We start from the raw sequence: 22,346 nt of genomic DNA, 5'->3' as shown, positions 1-22,346 counted from the left end.
TAAACGTAAAATCTGTCTTTCAACTGGAAATTGTACAGAAGCAAGTCACAACAAATCGTGGTAGTGTTTTGTGTTCTGGCTGGAAGTAGTATGAAGAACGGCTTTTAGATTTGTCCAGGATGTGCACATGAATTTTACTATCAGGGCTTTTAAATTATTTTCTTGCAAGTAAAGATTTCAAATCATGGTACATAAAAGGAACAAAAGAGTTTTTCAACTTCCTGTCTCCAAATTTTTTTTCGAAGTAATTCTGTATTTTAGAGCTGTCGATACCAGGAAAGAAAGGAAATCCACATTTATGTACAGTGCCTTTGGATTTTTTTTACTGAAGCAAAGCTGATGGCTGTCAACAAAACTTCTTTCTGAGCTTACAGTGATGTCTGGCTTCTCTATTTCTTTATAAGGAGTGCACTAAAAATAAATAGTGGTAATGAGTCTCTGTTATGATTTTAACTTCAAGTGTGTCTTTTGAAGGAATCCCAGATTTAGGTGCCTTTTTGACTGGATAGCATCAAACCCGAACAGATTTTTGCTGTACGTGTTGTGAGCCTTCTGCATTCCTGAGCTAATTGGATGTAAAGTGTCACGTAGAATTGTAGTATCTGTTGGTGAACCTGGGCAGACAATAATAATTACTAGGTTGAAGCTTGTTTTCTGTTGAAGCCCAACAGTATACCCTAGTTTTTGTTTAGGATAGGTCTGGTTTAATGCTAGTTTACAATTATTACTCACGGGGCATTATCATTTCAGATCTGTGCATCTACTTTTAAGGTACGCCAATTGCTGTAATTAATTAAAGTGCTGCAGATGCTGCTGGTTAAGCCAATTTAAAGAACAGAGCGTGAATTTCCAGTTATGTGAGCTAGATAATGATAATGCCTTAACGTGGCAGTCGCTCCTGTGAGCCAATTACTGCTCAGATAGCTGAAGCAGGGCTGTGGTTCACTCTCTGCCTCCGTCCATTCCGAGAAGACACGTCTCCTTTTTATGCCTTTTGCTGCTGAGTAATCTCAGTTTTCCTCCCCGGTTGTGGGGTGGTCCGACTGACAGCTTTTACTCTTAATAAGCTTAGAGGTAATAATCCCAGTCCTGTAGGTCACATGTACAATATGCCTTTTAGTTTCATTTTTTCCTGCTCTAGTTTTGCCAAAACATCAGGCTCCCTGTAATATTATACGAGTGTTGTTGCTGACTAGCTGGGACTGAAGAGCTACTTTCTGATAATTGATTAATGCGTATGTCTCATAAGTGCTTCTACATAACGATAATTATGAGATCTGGTCTGCTTATGTTTAGTGCATTTTTTTTTGTTTTTAAGTTTTTTTTTTAATGTGCTTTCATTGTGGAATATTTTTATATTCCACAGAAGGATCAAATATTAAGTTAATTAACATTGAGATTTTTCTCAAATCCGTAAGTTAGGCTAACTTCGCAGCCAAAAAGTAGAGAAGAAAATACTTTCATTTAAGGTATTTTGTATTTATTAATTCATTCTTGTGTTTTAGATGGCAACATGGCATATTAATTAAACAAAAAAAAACATCAGCAACATCTTTGCCTTTTGTACACATGTGAACTTGTTTCTAGGGGAGCTTTAGAAATATTGACAGTGCTTGTGCCTGTAACACTGCAGGCATGTTCATGGTGTAGCTGGAATGCAGAGAATAACATCTTTTAAAAGAATCTGTAAAAACCGATTATTTGAAACTGTTATTTACTTTGTAGTGCTTATTTTTATGAGTTACAAATTGTGCAAGTCTAATAATAATATATGTAGGTATTTTTAAAAAGTGGGAAGTGGTATAATATGTGACATACCTGCCTTGCCAATACCCAGTTTAAAGTTTTGGGCTTAGGCTGAGGAGAACCGAGTGCAGCCCAGCTCATATGCAAAGTGGGGAGAGAGTGGAATTTCCCCAGAATCGAAGCAGAAAGAACAGGTTTTCATCCTGGATCTGTAAAAGTAACGCCTTCAAGGTCTGGGAGGCCTCAGAGAGCCTGGGGTAGCTGCGTGGAGAATGGGCCCTGGAGAGAAACAGGGGAACATTGTTTTGTAGTGGTTGAAGCTTGGACCCAGACGGAGCAGGAGGAGGAAATTGGCTGCAAAGGAGAGTCCGTAATTTCTGGGAGGGAGTGGAAGAGAACAGAGTGCACTACTTAGATGTCTCTGGCCTCGTTCCAGAGAATGGAAATAAAGACAAGAAAGTGCATGTGAGCATTTATTGCTTTGTCCTATTGTGTGTTCTTATGTGACCTGAAGCAAAGGAAAAAAAAAATCTTTTTGGAGTTCCTTAAAAAAAAATAAATCTTTGTCTCAGTTCAACCATCTTCTCTGCAAGGACAGGGAGCTGAGTTCACACAGGCTGGAACAGGAAGAGTAAATCTCCACACAATACTGCATAAAAATGCAACCACATGTGATGGCTGAACCATTCTCAGTAGGCTGCTGTCAAAGCAGGTGATTTCTTGTACTCTTTGTGTGGAGCAGCCCCTCCATGTGCCCATGCTGGTGCTCACCTGGCCTTGGAGAGCCGAAACACTTTGGGGCTTTTGTCCTGAATGGGTTTTCTGTTGTTTTAGTGAGAGGAGCTGGGTAGTGAAAGGGGAGCCAGTAAAGTGCCATGGCTGGAAAAGCAGGATGCAGGTAGGAGATGTGTTGGGAGACAGGCACTGAGTGGTGGCTGCAGTGTCAGGTAGAGGCTGTTCCACTGTGTGCTGTGATATTTCAGGGGCACCCCAAGAAATTACCTTCTTCCATGTGGAACACTAGCCATCCTTTCTAAGCCCAACTTGCATCAAGTTTCCCTTGCTTTGGGCTGTTTCTAGCCTCATGCTGTGGTAGGACTCTTTCTGCTTGGCAGTGAAATGCAAACCCGAAGTTCATGCTTTCATTTTGGTGATGACTAAGAAAGATATTGAATAGACTTATTTTTGTGACGTAGAAACATTATCAAAGATTTGATAAGACCATCAGTTGTTGGAAGTTTAGAAAAGAATGGAAGTGTGGCCAGACCTGCTCCTACCCTGAATAAAGAGCTGCACTTTGTACAGTTACACTAAAAATAAATCCCCTCTTGCAAAAGTATCCTAATGCTCTGCATGCGTGTGTCTGTGTGCTCAGGTTTGTTTTCATATGCTGTAAACCCCAAGATAGGATCTCCTGGTTTATAAGGGCTAATAATTTGTTCCCAAATTTAACAAGATGCTTAATCATATGGCTTTAACTTGTTTTAATTACAAGTAGATTGTGTACTTAAAGTTAGGCTTGCACTTAAATGTGTTCCTGAGCTGAGGTGCATCCTTTTTGGTGTCACTCTGTCTCTGTGGATATGGAGAATTTATGGACCTTGCTGAGGAGCATTTATACACATAATATCCTGTGATAGCTGGAGTCAGTGACAGCAGATCAGGGCTAAGTTCTCAGTTATGACTGGCTGTAAGTTTCCATAAGACTTCTCCAATACCTCTTTATATTGGTTGAATTTTTGGATGTAATAAAAGAAAATTCAGCAATTATGATTTGTTCTCTGTTCAACTTAGCTTTTCAGTCTTTTTTAAAAGAAGTTTTATAATGCAAGCCATGTTTAAAGAAATCAAATTGCGGGGCAGAACTTGAAAATTCCTTTTGGTTATATTCAATCTGCAATAATTATTGTTATTTGTTAAGACTGCGCCAGATTGCTTTGGGACACAAAGCTCTCACTGCCCAGTACTTGCTGAGAAGGAAAAAAAAAAGCTGTATCAAGTTTTTTGCAATTAAAAATCTGGAAAAACTTGTTTAAGAAACTATTAGTCCAAGAACATGCATCTTTTGTCAGTATAATATGCAGCTCTGAATACAACTCTTTTTATCAAGAGTGCAGTGTTTCATATTTAATCAACGTAAAATTGAGTGCTTCCCTCACATGAATGTAGCACAGATCAAGTCTCAGCCAAAGCTAATAAAAGAATGAATGCTTTGTTAATCATCCATAACTAATTTGTGCATACACAGAAAAAATGAAATCTGTTTTTGACAAGACCTTTTTCATAGGAACAGCAAGGGAGAATTGAACATGTAATGTGCATTAGTAATAGAGAATAGCAATGGGAAGATCTGAGATGTTTGCCTGGGATGACTTCTATTTCTTGATAGTAACATTATTTAACAGAAACCTAAGATAAGAGAAGGGCGGATTTTTAACTTGTTTGCCAAAATGTAGTTAGACAAACCTGTGCTGAAGCAGACATAGATGGATTCTTGTATGCCTTGCCGTATATTCATAAGTATTTCAGGGAGCTGCCACATATCTCTGTGACAAACTCAGCTAATAGATAATACACAGTGAAGAAAATGTTAAATGCATTGCTTCTTTGCACAGGCAATATGATTGTGTTGCTCTAGTGACAGTGTGGTTATGGTTGATGGGGCAGCTTCATTACAAGCCCCTGTTTTCAGGCTATTGCAGCTTTAACAAAAAAAAAAAATAACCCATTTGACTGAAATTTTTTATGCTTGTCAGCCTTGAGGTGAATTTTACTTTAAGTACAAAGTTAGACGAAATCCATTTAGCTATTTCCCTGATTGAAATAAATTTGGAGGGAGGGAGGGATGGATGTGCTTTCAAAAACTTGAGGTTTATGTTTATTGCAGAGATGCATTTTGGAATGCTTTATGTTTATCCTTGCTGTTAAAATGTATACTATGTTGTTTATAAACTGAGATATAAATAAATAACTGCACCTGCACCACACACCATTCCCACTGCTGTGTGTGCACAGGGTGTGACAGCTGAGGTGTCTGACATGTGTGAGCATGTCCCTGTGCCAGCTTCACACAGATGGGAATTTTCAGCTGCCTCCCTTTTGCCCTGGTTGTATTCCCACCCTTTGCCCCCTGCTCCTTCCTGCCTACCTCAGACTCAGCCACCTATCAGCAGGATGACACTGGTGAGATCCATAGATCCTGTGTTTTGTGTCCCTCCTGAGCTCTGTAGAGCACACAGGAACCATCCCCTGTCAGCCACACTGCTCTGACATAACAGCTGGGAGGAGACTTGCACATTAAAGCTGCATCACTGAGTTTCTGCCCCTGACAGGGAGCTGCAGGTTTGGATAATAATAATAAAGTGGCACAGGCAAGAGAACTGTCTGTTGGAATGGAGTCACGGAAAGCCCGTTCTTCCAGAGTGGATGTTGAGATGAGTATCTCAGCCACAGAGCTTTGCTGTGTGTCCCTTTGGTGGCAGTGGCAGATAGAGGGAGAGGGAAGAGCAGCAGCAGGTCCAGCAATTTCTTTCTGCTTTGAGGAGCTTTTCCAACTGTGTTGTGTCCTGTTATGTATTCTGGTGCTTTTGGAATATGCTGTGAAGCTGTGAGCAAGGTGCAAGAGAATAAAAAAAGCACAATCATGAATTTAATAATGTAGATACATTCATGCTGCAATAATATTACTGACATGGTTACTTTGAATAACATAATTCTGTCTTTTTTGAAGTGACCTTTCAGCCTAAACCTAAGATGTAACCAAAGTGATCAGTAGCTTGACCTGAGGACTCTGCTTAGGAGAGTGTTCATGGTGTGAGCATCACTGCTCATCACACAGCCATCAGGCACTACAAACCATTCAGCCATTTGTTCTGGGCTTTTCCAGTTAAGGTTCAACTTTCAGTACTGAAAAAAATAAAATGTAAGGGTCATAATATCTTCCAGTGACACTGATGCAAGTTTTTTTTTGTCGTAAGCTTTGCAAACTTTGTCATTTAACATTGTCCATTCAGTCTGTGGAAGTTATCCTCAGATGGTAACAACTGATTGATGTCACACTGGTATTTTACAAACCCCATTTTAACAGGTTTTATGTATGCTAAATAATTAAGTCTTTCTCTGGAAAGATGAATGAAAGTATGTGAGGTTGTTGGAGCAGTTTATCTTTTCACCCTGTGTCTTCTTCAAGGAGTTTTACCTCAAATTTGCTTCCTTGTTGGAGGTTACAAAGAAGCTGGATAATGTGCTTATATCTGTGAGTTTGTTTAAATAATTAAGAGTTAATTCTGGTGTCTGTGTCACGTAAGGAAACAAATGCCACAAGGGAAGACGTATTCCTCAGGACAAGGTTTGCAGGTAGGCATGACCTGAGGTACAAAAACTGTAGATCTTTCAATAACTGTTTTGAATATTATTTTGAATTCACATTAAGTATTCACTCCTGAGCTTGAAGTATTATTTCAAAACTACCTTTTTAACATCAAAAATTCTGGGTATTTGTCTTGAAGTGACACCAAAACAGAGTAAGGAAATTCAGAGACTGGAATGGAAAGAGAAAAGAAGCTGTAATCAACGGAAGCGCTTTTCACATCTGAAGCCAACAATAAATAGGCAACTAGTTTACCCTTTAAAAAAAAACCAAAACAAAACATTTTTTACCTTTAAAGACTGAATTCTGTTAAGGGACAAGCTGGACATCTCTCTTGTGTGGCTATTTGAAGGTGCTGTGGCAGCATTCCTAGGAGACCTCTGCAGACAGCAGAAGAGTCAATCATAGCAATGGAGGCTTCCTGTCAGGCAAAGTAGAGCTGAAGGGCTAGGCACTGGGAGGTGGGATTAAAATAAATTTTGTAACAAGTATTGCCCATTATTTTAAAACAAAAACCAGAGAACAACCTGTAAGACCCTTTAGTCAATACATGAAAAAAAAGTGGAGTTATGAGCTGCTAAGCAGAAAATAAACTCATGGTTATCAAGTCAGCTCCCCTGTCCCTGCCCTGGAAAGAGGAGGTCACACAGAATAAGTGTGTTTCTTACTCCAGTTTGTGCTAAAAATTTAGGAGGTAACTTTGTCATCTGCTGTTTCCCACTCCCTAACATTAAGTAAATATCTGTATTTCTACTTTGTGTCGAAGCTAACTCTACAGAAATACTGTAGAGTTACACAACAAACCCCTAAAAAGCAGGTAGGAACATTCCCAGCCTAGGGGGAATGCTGTCTGGAAGTGCCTTAGCTGAAGCAGAGCATGGGAACTGCTCCCAGCAGCAGAGGGCACACTGTGAGGGATCGATCTGAAAGAGAAAAACAAGCTGCAAATATTAAAGCAAATGTTTCTCAAAGCAGTTGCTAACTCCTGCATCCTTCTGTGGGAGAGTGTTCAGGAATTGTTCCTGCATTACTAAACAGTCCAAAGGAGAAAGCAATTGAAGATGTTATAAATGGACACATAAAGCAGTTAGCCACATCCTTTGCAAGGTTCAGTATTTCAGGGTTCAGTAGTTACCTGCTACTTATTAAAATTACTCAGCTCACATGTAAATTTGTCTCTGTTGTCCTTTGTAAGCAGCAAGCCCACTTGAGAAGGAGATACCTGTCTCATACGTATGGCTTCTTAATAAATTGCTCAACTAAAATTTTAATGGTGCACATATTTTGCCATCTGTCCAGTAGTTGTCTAAGAAGCTTAATAGTATTTTTTGCTAAAAAAAAAATGACCTTTGAATTTTCTTGGTGTTATTCTGCATAGTGTAGGTATCAATTTATTAGGTATTGTTTCTTTCTAAACTTCCTGTCTGGTGTTAATCATTGGAGGTTTCCAGAGTCTGTGCATGCAGAGGATTAGCCTGTGAAGATGAACAGTTTGTTATCTACAGCACACCCATGGGTATGGTTTTGGTCAGAAAGAACCTTTCACACCATACCTCAGTCTTTTGGGGTGCCAGTGAAATCTCATGGGGCTGTAAGATGACAGTTGCTGTAGTAATATGTAGTGTTTTCTCTTTGCTTACTGAAATTATTATTTCTGCTTGTGCTAAGTAAGAAACAATGTGTGGTGCTTCCAAAGTAATGATTCATCAATCTAGATGTGCTGTTAAAACTATCCTGTTGGTGGTTTTGAGCTTAAACCTAAGATATGACCAGTATGATAAATGGTTTGGTACAAGGACTTTGGTTCTGACAAGGACAAGGGATAACAAATACATATTTGTGTAATTAAGGGTAGCTGTTTCAACATTTAAAAATGTTTTGTTTCATTCCTTGCCCTCATGTCTAGGGCTCCATCCTTCCCAGTATGTGCAGAATTTTTTAAACATTAAATTCTCCATTCAAATGCATCATAATTGTTAATAATGTTCTGGATACCTTGAACCATTATTTGCTTTTAAACAAGTTTTCAGCAGAGATCATGCTGCCTTCATTCGGTCCTCCAAATCTCCCATCCGCCTGTCTAAATTATTTTAACTGACATAGTTTCTAATTTACTCTCTCCAGTTGAGAGAGCTCCCTGTAGCTTGTCTATTTTAGCATTTAATTGCTGTATACTCTCCCAAATTAAATTCTGTAGTGATCCATTTTGCTCTGCTGGTGAAGCAGTGATCTTTTCATCTGAGCAAGATGGTGCGTGCGGCTCAGGCGCAGGGCTGGCATCCCATGCCGGGAGAGGGAGAACCTTCCAGCTCCTCTCTGGGCTTTGTGGCAGGGGACAGCTTTCTTCCAAAACAGTCTCCATTTTATTCTGAAGCCAAAGGAAAGTGAAACCCATTGTTTCTCTCACGGAGTTTTTAGAGCTAGACAAATTGCTTTGTCAATTATTTTCTGCCAAAGTTTGCTCCTCCTTAAAAATCTGTGTATCTTTGTGGGCTTTTTTAGCATTTGCTTTTGTGAAAGATGAAAAGGCGGCCCCTGAAAATATTATGCTGTACATTTTCCTTGTCTGTGAAAAAGACAATAAAAATTATTGTTCCTTTTGACAAAATAATATCCAGTTAGGAAACTTGTTGTCTTCCCTAGTTAGGTCTTTTTTTGGATAATGTTTGTACAGTGCTTACAAATTGCTTAATATATTTCTACTAAAGAGGGACAATTTACTATCTAAATCATTAAGAACTTCAGTACTTTTTGATCTGGTTTCTGCTGAATGGAAATGTTTTCCTGTTATTTCTCAATATGTGTGCATGGGAAGGAGGGCACTGGAGCCTCAGGGGTTACAAGACAGCACAGCAGGGTCACAGCTCTGTGTAGGCAAGCTGAGTTCAGGTGTGCAGAGGTAAAACACATCCTGCTGATTTCTCGGGGGGGACTCTTTCCCCAGCCCAAATAACCCAGAGGAATATACCCCATGAACAAAACCCAGCCAATATTTTGATGCTTGTAACTCTAGAAGCTTGGAGGCAGTTTAACAGAAAATACAAAGCTGTTTCTTACTTATTTGCACCTCTTATATTAACCTTGAAGAAGACTTGCCAGTCAGTTGGTAAATACAGGATACAAGGTCATTAAAAATACATTTTTAAGGAAAGAAGACTGCATGAAATTCACATTACAGCATTATTTGTCTCTCTATAAATTAATAGTCTGAGTTCAGACCTTTCATGTGAAGGTGTTAATCTTTTGGCTTGCTTCCTTTGGAACAGAGTTGGGCACTGTGTAATACTGGGATGTGTCTGTCATCTGTGATCATCATCTTCCAAGGAAAAATAAGCTGTTTGTTTTATAGCTGTGGTCCAGGCTCTCTGGTCTTAGTTCCTTACAGTAATTCAGTCCTGTTTGCTGTGAAAGGACCTCTTTAGTAGAGAAAGATGGGGATGATTCCTAGACAAGGCTTGTGGTATATAGCACTGCTCCAAGTTATTTTCATTGTAGAAGGAGATCAGGCTGTGGGAATCCTTTATGCCAGGCAGATATTTATGGAAGGATGGCACTTCCTGTATAGTAAGTTTTGGGATGCCTGACACTGCTTAGAGTCAGGAATGTTGTGGCAGAGAATAATGCATGGTTGCATTACTGAAAAGGAATTGGTGTGATAAATTGGTCTGGCCCTGTATCTGTGACAGTAAATGCAGCCAATGTTAATTTTCCCTTCTCTAGCCCCAAGATTTGTAATGTGGTGCTCATTTGAGGGTTTGTGGAACTAACTTAAAATGCTGGGGAGGAATAGTGTTGGAGATGCTCCTTGAAAAACCATCCACAGCTGTTTGAAACCCTGTTTGCAGTCTGTGTGTGCTGTAGGTCCCCAGGCTTTGGCAGAGCTGAGTGCAAGGTGAGAGCTCATCTGAGCCTGGCTCTGCACTCACAGCTTGTAATTCCTGCAGCTTCAGATTGACTGGAATTTGTCTTTCTGATGGCACCAGTGAATTGCACTTCTATTGGTATCTGAGGTGACAATGTTTCTGAAGTCTGTGCAAACACAAACAGCATGGTTAGGAATTGGGAACTACCTGAGTTCACTGTTGCTAATGTTCTTCTGTACAAAAAAGGAATACAACTTTTATTGATTTACTTAGTATTTCTTGCTTTACATATTTCTTTGTCTGAATTCTTTCTGTTTTCTATATTAGTTTTTGTTTTTCTAGGTTTGAGCTCTTCTTACTCCAGATTTTTATAATTTGCTAAATTTTTTCTAAAGTACCAGGATGCACAACTATCAACCACCCAGTGGGCATAGTGCAGAGCCAGCCATGTGCTTCATCCTGCTGCTTTGCCAGCTGATAGAACTTGATGTACTGCCCACACAGGGTTATTTCACCCAAAATATGGTGTATGTTTGAGGCAATTCAGGGACTTTGGGCAGTAGGAGGAGGAGACTGTCCTGGGGAGTGAAGCTTCTTGTGAGAGAAAAGTGCAGAATACAAAAGCAGAAATTCCCCAACATAGGAGAGAATGAAGGAGAAGTGTTGCTATGTGCTTATATGCAGGTTTTACTCTTCTTAAGTGAAATACAATGATCACTTTTGCAAACAATGTACTTTTAAAATAATATACAGGTTTCTCAGAGCCTTTAGTTGACCCAGCACAGCCATTACTCTGTTATGCAGGATATGGTCTTGGCTGTAGTTTCTGCTAACATACCAAGTAGTTATATTTTTAATAATTTATTAATGATTTCTTGAAGAATGGCACTTTTTTCCTAATATGCTGCTTCACTTGTTATAACTATACAGTAACAAACATGAAACAACAAAAAATGGCTTTTAACCAATGCTCCGTGCTCTTATGAGCCCAGCAGTGCCCATTCTCAATCTCAGTGGGATGCTTGAGCTGAAAGATAACATAGAGGTATTTGTATTTTACAGGCATTGTATGTTTTCTTCTGTCTTCCTCTGACATTCAGATATCATAGTTGATTTTATTTGCATAATGCACTGCCTTTCTTAAAAGTAAAGGACTTCCAACTTGTTGTTTTCTTATAGAATATGCTCCGTCTTCACAGTCAAGTGTTGTATTTTGTCACCTCTCTTTATTATTGCATTGGATTGTTTCCCTCTTGTGACTTCAAAATTGACTTTTCATGCCACCCTTCCACAAAACAGAATGTGGCAACCCTGGCAGTCACATGTATGTAAAATACCTGGAGGCATGACAGAGCCTTACACATTTCAAACTTGTATTATATAGGCAAAAGCAGAAAAGTTGAGCAATTAAAACATTTACATTGGGATCCCTGCTTTACTTTCCACAAAACTCCATATGCTCATATGAGACACAAGTAACATCAGATCAGACTTTTACCATTAAATGGATATTATTTATTCAGTATCCTACCAAAGTGGGCTTCTCTTTGGAATAACTCATTCCATCCTACTGCTCAGCTGTTTCTGTCTACTCTGGTTGTAGGTTTTCTGTCTACTCCACTCTTGGATTATTTTGTCTCTGCTAATTTAAGGATTAATTATTCTTCTGCAAGAAAATGTCTCTGTGGTTTTGGAGTAACTCATTGTATTATAGGAAGCATGTAGGTTCTTTTGAAGAAAATTGCTACAATATTTGTACGAAGTGGTTATTAGCATGCTCTGACATTTAAAGACAATTTTTTAGAAGTTGACTGTGTATCAGCACAGAAAACAGAATCCATTGTGAAATCAGTCATGGACTTAAGCAACTTGAGAATATTCTTTTCAGGTGCAAAAAGTTTTCCCCCTCTACTTTATGTAGCTAAAACCATGTAAGGCCAAACCTGTAAAGCTTAAAAGGAGAAAACATTTCTAACACACTTCACTTTCAAGGAGAGAAGGAGGATATATTTTAACTTGTATGTGAAGCAAAATAAGACTTGAAAGATCAGGGACTGTCTATGTTTCTTTGGGTTTGGGGGTTTTGGTTGGGTTTTTTTTTGTATGATAAACATACAGATTTGGATTTTTGTAGGCAGTTGGAACCTGAAAAGTCAACTTCTGTCTTTGGCCCACAAAAATATTATGACATTAATTCATTTCTTAGGAAGACTGCACTTGATTGCCAAGTGTATCTTATTCTTCACGGCACATCAGGATCTGTAGTGATAGGAAAATCATCTTGCTCATGGCTGGCTTCTTCCCTTTGTCCTGGCACACATCTGCCAGCATTCTTTTCTCCCTTTTCCTCTACATCAGCTAACCACAGAAGATTTCATAAGGAATTGCTGATGATCATCTTCACTGGGAGAACTTTGCCTCTTCCTTATTCATGTCTCTTACTCACTCTCTGATTCAGATAATCTGAAGCTGCTAATAACAAGATGATAATTTGTACAATAAGTAGATAGTAAGTGAAAATGTAATTTCACAACTTTTTAAAATCCTGCAGCCTAGATATCCGTGTCCAGCTTTTGCATGCTTGCAAGTTTAATGTTCTTTCTGTTCACTTCAGAATCACCATTGAATTGGCAATTCAATTGGCTTGGCTTGTTTGCTTTGACTTATTAAGTAAAATCACCTTGATAAAGACAGCATGCATCTGCCTTGTCAGATAAGATGGTGTGTTTGTAACAAGAGAAAGTAGCTCTGCCCCCAGTTATCCCTGTTTTTCAGACTCACTGAGGCAAAACTTTGTGTTCCCTACAATGCTTCCCCCAAGGGACCTCATGGGAGGTCTGTGTGTTGCTTTCATAGCATTGGGTGCATGTAACAGGTGAGGTACAGCTGAGAAAGTGTTTGTAGCTACACAAGGAAATAAATCCAGGTCTTTGTTGGGCTGGGGATGTTCACACCTGCTGAGAAGTGATTTTCATAGGCAAACTGATGGGAGCATAGGCATGGTATGGCTGATCAGTGATTCATCTGGAAGGCTGCAAGCAAGCACCCACATTCATGATTTGTTGTGTCTAAGATCTGTTGATCTTGCTAAGATCAACATCTTAATGTCACCATCTACTATTCAAAATCTCCTAGGATGAGTTTTCTGAGATGCTGTTGGGTGGTGATGCCTGAACAGGCACTGCAACTAAACCTTGCATTCGCTATAACGAGTTGTAATGTTAGTTATTCTAAAGGTATGATATAATAACAGATTATTGTCCATATCTGTGTAATAATTGAAACTCCCTGCTCATCCTTTCCATTTTACACGTTGTCAGAACCTTGGACCTTAATCTTGCTCTTTGATTGGCAACTGCAGCAGGGGAAAGAGCACTTGTATTGTTTGTGAGAGTCGCATCTGTTCAACTTGATTCAGCTGAGAATATTTGCATATTCTTAAGTATTTCTTCTGAGAGGGCCTAAATCCTTCTCAAGTGTTTGATGCATTTTTGAAATTCATTCATAAGGTATCTACATGCACTAATAGTTCTGTATAATATTGCTGTGCATAATCTGTCAGATAAGGCTAGTTTTTTAAACAAGGTATTCTTTGGGGATGACACATTACATTCTGACTTATTCTACTGGGCAGAAATGTCAAGTACTTTGAAAAAGGATGCTTGAATGTTTTGATTGAATTAGTATTCTTTATTCAACACAAATTGTCAACTGCAGTAAAATGTAGTCTTATTGTGAGAACATTTTTCAAAAGAATTAATAGCAGGGCTTTTCTGTTTTATTTTTTGTTACTGGAGCTTTATTACATATAATCATTCCTTTCCTGCTGCTGATGATACTAGATAGAACAAGAGAGTAGATTCTTAGATGTATTTTAGATTTATTAGTCTGAATTGTTAAACCATGAGCAACACTTCTATATTGAAATACAACTTAGGCTTTTCAAATAAAATTTTGGCTTTTATCTTTCTCTATTTTGCTCTTTTTTTTTTTCTTGCAATTTTTTTATCAGTATTTTCGGAAGGATTGTCAACTTTAAAATCAGAAACCTGTGATTCATGATAGTGAATGTACAACACTAATGAGAAGAATCACTGCTCTGAAAAATATTCAAGTAATATATATGAGCATGGAACACAGACTAGATGACCTCATATCATTATGGAAAGAAATACATGCATGGTTGAAACCCATGTCTTCCATATGCTGGAAATTCCAATCCAGAACTACCCAAGTTTGGACAGAGCAAGTCCCAATTTACTGTGAAAAGAGATGGAAATACATTCCCAGTAGTTTAACTGAATGTGTGCTGTGGATCTGCTTCAAGCTCAAGTCATTAAAGACATCCTAGATCTTGTATGGAACATCACTAATCACAATGGACAACCTTTTGGTTTTTTTTTCCAATTGCACTGAGAAAATGTTCAAAGATCCACCAGCATTAGTGACTGATGTAGTTTAAGAAATGGTTTTCTGTCTCTCAATAGGGTGATAATGATTTAAAAAAAAAAAAAAAGGTACAGATTTAGTAAGTGTATTTTTTGTTTTGTGCACATGCAGGTTTTAGTGTAACAGCAGCTTTTACATTAGTTTTGTTTTGCTTTCAGGAATCTCCTTCTGGACGTAGAAAAGCACTTGCCACCAGCAGCATCAACATGAAGCAATATGCCAGCCCCATGCCTACACAGACAGATGTCAGGTTAAAATTCAAGCCTTTGTCTAAGAAAGTGGTATCTGCCACACTACAGTTCTCCTTATCTTGTATTTTCCTGAGGGAAGGAAAAGCCACGTAAGTTGTTGTTTGTTGGGGTTTTTTTTAAACCAGATAGCCTGCTTTGTGTTGCTTTTCAAAGAATTCTTTGGATAAAGAGCTCTTTCTGTATAGAATGGTGGAATTTGAGAGTATCCTTCAGCATACCTATCATTCCTGCCATACTTGGTTTCTTAACTGAGTAAAAGTTGTTTCTTACTCTGATTTCAGCCTTGTGTTCTTCAGAGACAAATGGCTTGTGCTCTACTCTTACAGACATTTTAAATAACAACAGCTTAAAAGCATCTACAGGTCTGAAATCAGCAGGAGTGTATGTTTATGTGCATGTGTGTGTTCATCCAACAATACCCTTGGCAGACTTCAAGGGAACCCACTGGTTTTTCACAAAGAATGCACTAAGGACAAAGGCAGTGGGAAGGTGAGGGAGGGTGGAGTCAGATGGAAGATTTTGGGTTGAGCGCAAGAACATGCTGTGGAAAGAGCTCTCTTAGGCACTGATTACTACTCCTTCCACTCACCCACTTGGCTCTGTCCCTTATTTCAATGGCCTTTAGAGGGCAGAGGGCAAAGATTATTTTTGCAGATGCTGTAAGCTTTCCTGCAATTTCTGTCAGATTCCAGATGTTGGATATTGACAGCTTCATGTGGCTGGAGAATGGGTTGGTTGTCACAGTCCTGGTTTCAGCTAGGGTAGTTTTGTTTTTCTGTCTCTAGAATATGGCAATGTGAGAATGGTGGAACAAAAAGAGGTAGATGGGGAAACTACTGCTCTAATGGTTGTTCTACTTCTTAATTTTTTTCCCCCTCCAAAAGACTAAGAGTTTACTTCTAGCTTTCAGTATTCTGAATGCATTTGTAGACATTGCCCACTTCAATACAAGTGCCCAAAAATGTTGCATGAACAGCTTTCCAGTCTGCCATGTTAAAACATTTAAAAAACAAAAAACTTTTTTATGTGCATGCTTTGAAAGCCACAGATGCATTAATTATAGTTAATTACTATGACTATTTTCCCTCTCCAATTAACCTGTTGTGAACCACATCTTGGCATAAATATCATAATAAGAATGGTATTTTGAAGTATTTAGCTGTGATTTAGCATGGGTAAAATGCAGCTGAAAATGAGAATGGAAAAAGTCAAGTAGCTGGTCAGCTCTTTAACTTTTTTGGAACAACCAGCATCCATGAACTATACAGCAAATAGCTGTGCTATGCTCTTAGTGGGTTTTGAGGACATAATTTATAAAAAAATGATCCATTTAGGTTTGGATATACCTTCTTCCTGTTGAAATTGATAGGTTTGAGACTGAGACTGTAAGTCAGGTAGATTGTGAGTTACTGACAGTGCTTTCAGAGTGCCCTGAGCAAGGAACCTGAAAAAAGTTGCTCTTTGTGAAAGCATTTGTTTCCAGTATGTGTAAATAGACACTGCCTTACTAACCTTTTTTATCTTGTTAATGATTTCAGATATTTAGAAAAGGGATTTTAATTTCTGTAACAGCATCAGGAGTTATAAATGAATGTAGTGATACGTATTGCATGCAGCATGTGGACAGTAGGTCTGGCCAAACATTTTCACTTTAACCAAAGCAGATCAGGCAAGCATTTACCAGCCTTTCTGGGCTTGTTTAAAATTTTAGGAAACAGTTGTTAAGTAAACTCTTGATGCAAAGCAGTATTTTTTTTTTAACCCTTTACAATTTTATTGATTGAAAACTTTCCCTTCAGAAACTGATATATATTTATGAGTGTATTCATTTCGTTCTTTCACTATATTCAAGATCAGATACGAGATCATAGACCTCCCTGAAGAAAACATAAAAATATTTAAAGAATTTTAAAGAATGCAGTAATATCAGATGTGGTATTAACAAGTTGCATTTTAATGTCTGGTATGACATTTGTTATTTAGGGATGAAGACATGCAAAGCCTGGCTAGTTTGATGAGTATGAAACAAGCTGATATTGGTAACCTAGACGATTTTGAGGAAGACAATGAGGAAGATGAAGAAAACAGAGTGAATCAAGAGGAAAAGGCTGCAAAAATTACAGGTTGGTTTTGCCACAGGCATGGTAAAATATAGTTTCCTTTGCTAATTGTCCCATGGTTTTTATCCTTATGCTGTACTTTTATTTAACTGTAAAAAAGCCCTAACAACCAAAACAATATTCAGGATAGCTCGATTGAAGAGGAACCCATCCAGAACTCAACAAGGTTTAATATCTGTGAATTCATGAGCATTGGTTTGTGTGTCTGTGTCCTCTTTTTAGGAGAGAATGGACTAAATAGGTAGCATTTTAGGGAAGCAAAGAACCAGTGTGAACAGAGGAGCAGAAAAAGTGGAGGGGAAGGGTCAGTGAGTGAGGGGACAGGAGGAGAGGCTCAAGTGAAATAATGAAGGCAGTTTGTGAGAATAACTGCGAAATGAGTTGTGCCACGGACAGATGCTGAGGTTCTGCTCAATAACATGGCAATTCCAGGCAGCATATTGCTGCCTTTTGGGTGGGGGTATCTCATGGAAAAGAAATTTGGAAGCTGTTAAAGGACTTTAACAAATTTGTTAGCGAAGTTGTTTGAAGTGAGGTAGTGTAATTCACATTTGAATTGCTGATGGAAATGCTTAGTGTGTGCAGGATAGCTGAACTAATCGAGGCAAGTCAGATCAGGATGAGATGATGTTAAATTGTTGGTAGAGATCAATATGTGGTACTGCACCAGGTGAGTTCTGTAGGAGCTCTTTGTGTGAAGAATCAGGAAAAGGAAATTAACTGCTGGTGCCAGACCTCATAACTTCCAGTGCTCTTTAAAAATGTCTGAAATAAAGGGATCCTTTCCCAAGGTGGGGGAAGAGCATCTCAAGCAGAGAAGTGAATTGTCAAATCTGTTCTTGAAAATTCAAAGGAACATTGGTTCAGTGTTATGAAACATTACTTTCATCACTTCTTTTTGAGCTTTTGTTCAATCAAAAGGTTCAGCCTGAAGCAGTTATTACTTAGTTACATTTAGTGTTGTGAAAGGATGCAAATATGCTTTCTGTGTGCTTTACATATTCAATTAGACATTTTTTACCCTGGCCAAATCTCTGCATGTGCTGTATGTGTCTGGCACAGAGCATGTTGGAAAGTCTGGAATGAAATATCTGAGAAACCAAGATAATGTATTCTTGGTCAGGGAGCAGGGATGTACCAGTCTGGTCACACTGAAATCATTCTGCAAGGTCGACTTCTTTCCCAGTGTAACCAGAATAAATCAGCTCAAAACCTGACATGTTCACCAGGCCATTGGATAATCACAGACAGGGCCAAATTGAGGAGAGGTAATGTCCAGTCTATAGAAACTCCTGTGCACAAGGGTTTTATTAAGATCTGCCTGTGTACTGCACTGAGGACTGCAGAAAACCCATATGCAGAAGGGCAGCAGTTGAAAAGCATCAGATTTTGCTTCTCAACTCTACTGATTTTGCAGCGTTCAACAAGGCTACAAATGATTCCTGAACAAGCAAAAATCTAATGTAGGTTAGACTAAGCTCTCCACTATCCTTTAGGTATGGAGTGAACATCCCTGGAGATAGAAGGGAAGGGTGAGCTGCCCAATGTGCAACACAAGGTCCTCACTCAAGGTGTTTTAGAGTCATTTCAGCTCTTCCATCTGCTGTTGCAAAGGCTAAAATTACCTTTTCAAAGCTAACAATACCTTCTTGAAAGGCAGAAGTAATAAATACTTCTGGAATACACAGTGTCTGTGCCTTGCTCAGTCTGTTCTGATACTGTTTTTTAATGATACAAGATGGAAGGGTTAGGTTGGTTTTTTTGTAGATGAATCATGATGTGGGGAAGGTGAAACTTGGACCTTTTCTTCTTATGTTGGCTACAGCAACTGAGTTGCTTTGTGAGCCTGGCCAGCTTTTCCCACCTTTGGGGAGGGATGTTGAAAGGGATTGAGTGCATGCAATTTCCCAAGCAAATGGGAGAACATAAAACATAGGGCAGTAAGTAAACATTAATAAATAAAAGGTAAAGCATCTATTTCAACATGTGTTCAAGATTGATTTCATTGGCAGTTGCAGTGACTCCTGTAATAAATATAATGAATGGGGAAAGCTAGAAGAGCTGAGGAAGCAAGGGAGAATGAGGTAGGAGGAATCACTAAAAAACACAAAAAAATTCAGAAAGAGGGAAATGTGACAAAACTGATGTAGCAAAGAACTCTTTCAAAAACAGTGTTCACAGCATACCACAAAGTTAACTGAGGAAGTTACATAACCCTTTCAAAAGCTTGCTGCTACCAACATTTTCTCCTCTTGTGCTGTGTTGGGTGTTGGCAGCTGAGGAGCTGGAATGCTTCACTGACTCAGAGTGCCCCGCGGCAAATCGCTCACCTCGTGCGCCTGTTTTCCCAACTGTAAAACAGGGATACTGCCAGAAACACCTCACGGGAACCATGGGAGCATTACACAGTTCATGGCTGGAATTGGACTTGGAAAAAGTAAAGTGCAAGTAGCAAAGAAGGAGGGATTGTTCTCCTACCTTTGACTCAAGGTTTTCTGACAGAAGCAGTGGATGTCCTGATGGCTGAAAAGTTATCATTGCCAAGGCACAGTTGCAAGAGGTGCTGCAAGTCTTTTGTTTATCACTGTTCCTTTTTGCAGGGTACAACAATTTTTGTTGGTTTTGTTTGTGGGTTTTTTTTTCATTGTGCCTAGAGTTACAGTTTCGTAGATGAGCATACATATATCCACTGCTGGGAGAACAAGGGAGGTCTGCTCTGTGGGGCTCTAGATGGTGCAGGTGAGTTAGGAAAAGCTGCTTCCCTTCCTTGATGTGTTGCCTAAATAAGCGTAGCTATCTGTGCCTCTGTTTCTTCAGCTAGGAAATAGGTGACCAGTACTGACCAACCTCAAAAGCACTGTGGAATTTGGTGTGGTCAACACGGAGCTGTTGCCATACAACTGACCTTAATGAAAGATGTTTCCCATTCGAAGCACTGTTTTCACTTAAAGAAATCTCCCTCCATCTCAGGCTTTCCCCCTCTTCCTTCCCAGTATTTCTTGTTGAATTTTTTTATGTGTAAAAGCTGTGTCTCCCCCGACTGTTCTGTGTGAAGTTGAAAACTGTTTGTTGCCCTGAAATAAGTTTCAAATATTTTGTTTCTACACTGTCAATATACATAGATTTAAACCTCCCAGAATTACCCTGTCCTTATTCTTCAGTGGAACACAAGGCTTCCCAACGTACTTGAAGAAAACGTGCCTCATAACTCAGAAACAGGGCAGTAATAAATATGTTGCTTCTCTTAATGTTTTAATTGCTACTTCGAGCCTCATGCTGAAGTTAATAGCTGCCTCCTGCTCCATCTGCCCAGGGGCACAGTGGCTGTCCTGGGGCACCACATGGAATCAGCAATGTGCCCACGTGCTACCTATTGCAGGAGTCTGAATCCCAGTGTGTTTCAAGAGCAGGCTTCTGGATAGCAATATGTGTAACCCTTTTTTGCAATTTGCAAAACCATACTTCTCTTGAAAACTTCGGGTAAATTTACTCTTTTTTTTTTTTTTTTGGCTGGATCACCAAGCTGCTTTGGAGAGAAAAAAAAGAGAGAGAGAGAAAGAGAGAAGAATGAAAATAACCCCAAAACCCAAACCAGTGATTTATGTGACAAGCTTGTAGAACAAGCTAATGTATGTTTGTAGATAATGAGATTTATAAAAGATAATACAGGATATAAATCTCCAACCTACCATTTCCATACTCCAAAATATGACATAAACCATTTAATATTGTAATGAGAAACATTGTAGTGCATATGGGTGTTTAGGTTGGCAGATAGGACCAGGTGATTCAGACCACATCAAAGAACTCCCTCTTTTTAAAGCTCTGCACTTAATTTGTTATTTTCTGACAATAAAAACGGAATTATATTTGTTTTGGGTTTTTTTTTCACATGCTGACATAATAAACTGTAAATCATGTCAGCATCTGAGCCTGTTTTAAACTACTAATTCGTTAGTACTGCTGTTTTATGAGGTCAGCTCTGCTTTATTTGAGCACAGAAAGGTATGTTCCATTGTCTGTCTTGAGTCTTAACAATTCCCAGAAGACAGTATTATATTATGCAGATCTCTCAGGTGTATGTATGGCTTTATACTGAGAAAGCTAAGTTTTAGGGCAGTTTTGGTGTTATTTTTTAGGACAGTAGTCTTTTTTGTTGGAGCTAAAAATAAGGAGGTGAGGATGGTTAACTCTATGTAGACAGACACTGGTGTAATCCCATGTAAGTAGATTTGTGCTTTCAGGTCAGGATCAGTGAGGAGGTACATTACAGAGGAATTCTGCTGAGGGTTTGTCACTGTCAGTGTTTAGGATGTCCAATAGATATTGGCAGAGTAGATCATTTTACTTGGTAGTTTGCAGATTGGTGTGTCTTTGCAAAGCAGTTCAAATTTGGCAAAGACGGTTTTATTCATATGACAGAAATATTGTCAGGTTCTGGTCTGCTTTGGGCTTCAGGTTCTTTGTGCTGCCTGTGAAGGCATGAAATTAGGAGTGGTGTCAGTGTGTCAGCTATGAAAAAGCATGAAAAAGCCCCCCTGACTAGGAAGTTCTGGGTGGCCATCAGCACCAGCATGGGTTGGGACAGTCAGGATACTACTCAATTTTTACCTCCATTTGATGTCTTGCTCCCTAAAACTAGTTCATTGAATGAAGACAAACCTTTGCTTTCCCAAATAAAAGCCAGATGAGAAAAAGTCAAGTTCAAAACAGCAGAGAGTTACTGAGAGGTAACTTCTGTGTACACAAGAAATTGAAGTTTAAAGGAAATACAAGAATGACTGGCGTGAAGCTTTAACTACACTGGTGACACCAGAAGACATCATCCATTTATTTCATTGGGAAAAGACAGGACATGAAAAAAGCTGTTGGTGGGACAGTGATATTCAACAAGCAGGATCATCTCTCCTGCACAGGCTTTTCTTGACTGCTTGTCATCTGGAAGGATGAGGAAGGCTGTCCCCTCTCCTCAGAATCTTATGCTGAGGTCTCTCAGAGATGCCCCAGGCTCAATCCCCATTACTGCAGAAGCTCCATTTGTCAGATGCTGGGGTTGGGACTGTGTTAGGGGGGAGCAGAGAGGAATTTTTCCCCTTGGGCCAGAAGCCACTAAGACCTAGCTGTCTTTTGTTTCTTTCCTTCCAGAATTATGGAGGCATCCCCATCTTGAGTAGAATTAATCATTAACACATTTTAAAAATTGCTAGTTCATGGCAGTTTGGAGCTCTCCACTATGGACAGAAGGTGAAATAGGATTTTAACAAAGAGCAAGGTGTTACTTAGGTAGCATGACAGTGAAAATTCAACTGATATATACATTCAGTTTACATTCTCCTGGCACAATACTGATCATATATGCTAGAACTATTTGAGTAAATTCAGCTTGTCATAGATCAGAATGTAATGGTGACTAACTGTAAATGTTAAATAATCAGAGTGTGTATAGAAATAAAAAAATATAAAAAACTCCTGTTAGTTTTCTGTAGCCTTAAGGGTTTGGGAGAGAGATAAATTGTTCTGGGGCTGTTTTGTGTTGACTGACAATGTT

At 39.0% G+C, this 22,346-nt stretch overlaps 1 protein-coding gene across 12 annotated transcripts in view; it reads left to right on the top strand.

The window, feature by feature from the left end:
* EHBP1 (EH domain binding protein 1) overlaps positions 1–22,346 on the top strand; it is a 200,855-nt gene that overhangs the window by 58,112 nt on the left and 120,397 nt on the right. For all 12 annotated transcript variants that reach the window (XM_085054353.1, XM_085054362.1, XM_085054361.1 and 9 more), the window contains exons 6-7: positions 14,586–14,767; positions 16,662–16,801. In XM_085054353.1, the coding sequence (XP_084910479.1) occupies positions 14,586–14,767; positions 16,662–16,801 (322 nt within the window). The remainder of the gene's footprint in view (positions 1–14,585; positions 14,768–16,661; positions 16,802–22,346) is intronic.

This window comes from Lichenostomus cassidix, chromosome 3 (genome assembly GCF_008360975.1).
Source record: "Lichenostomus cassidix isolate B80296 chromosome 3, HeHo_3.0, whole genome shotgun sequence".
NCBI classification, from domain to species: Eukaryota; Metazoa; Chordata; class Aves; order Passeriformes; family Meliphagidae; genus Lichenostomus; species Lichenostomus cassidix.
Note: the sequence above shows the minus strand (reverse complement) of the source record. Positions and strands in the feature narration are given on the sequence as shown.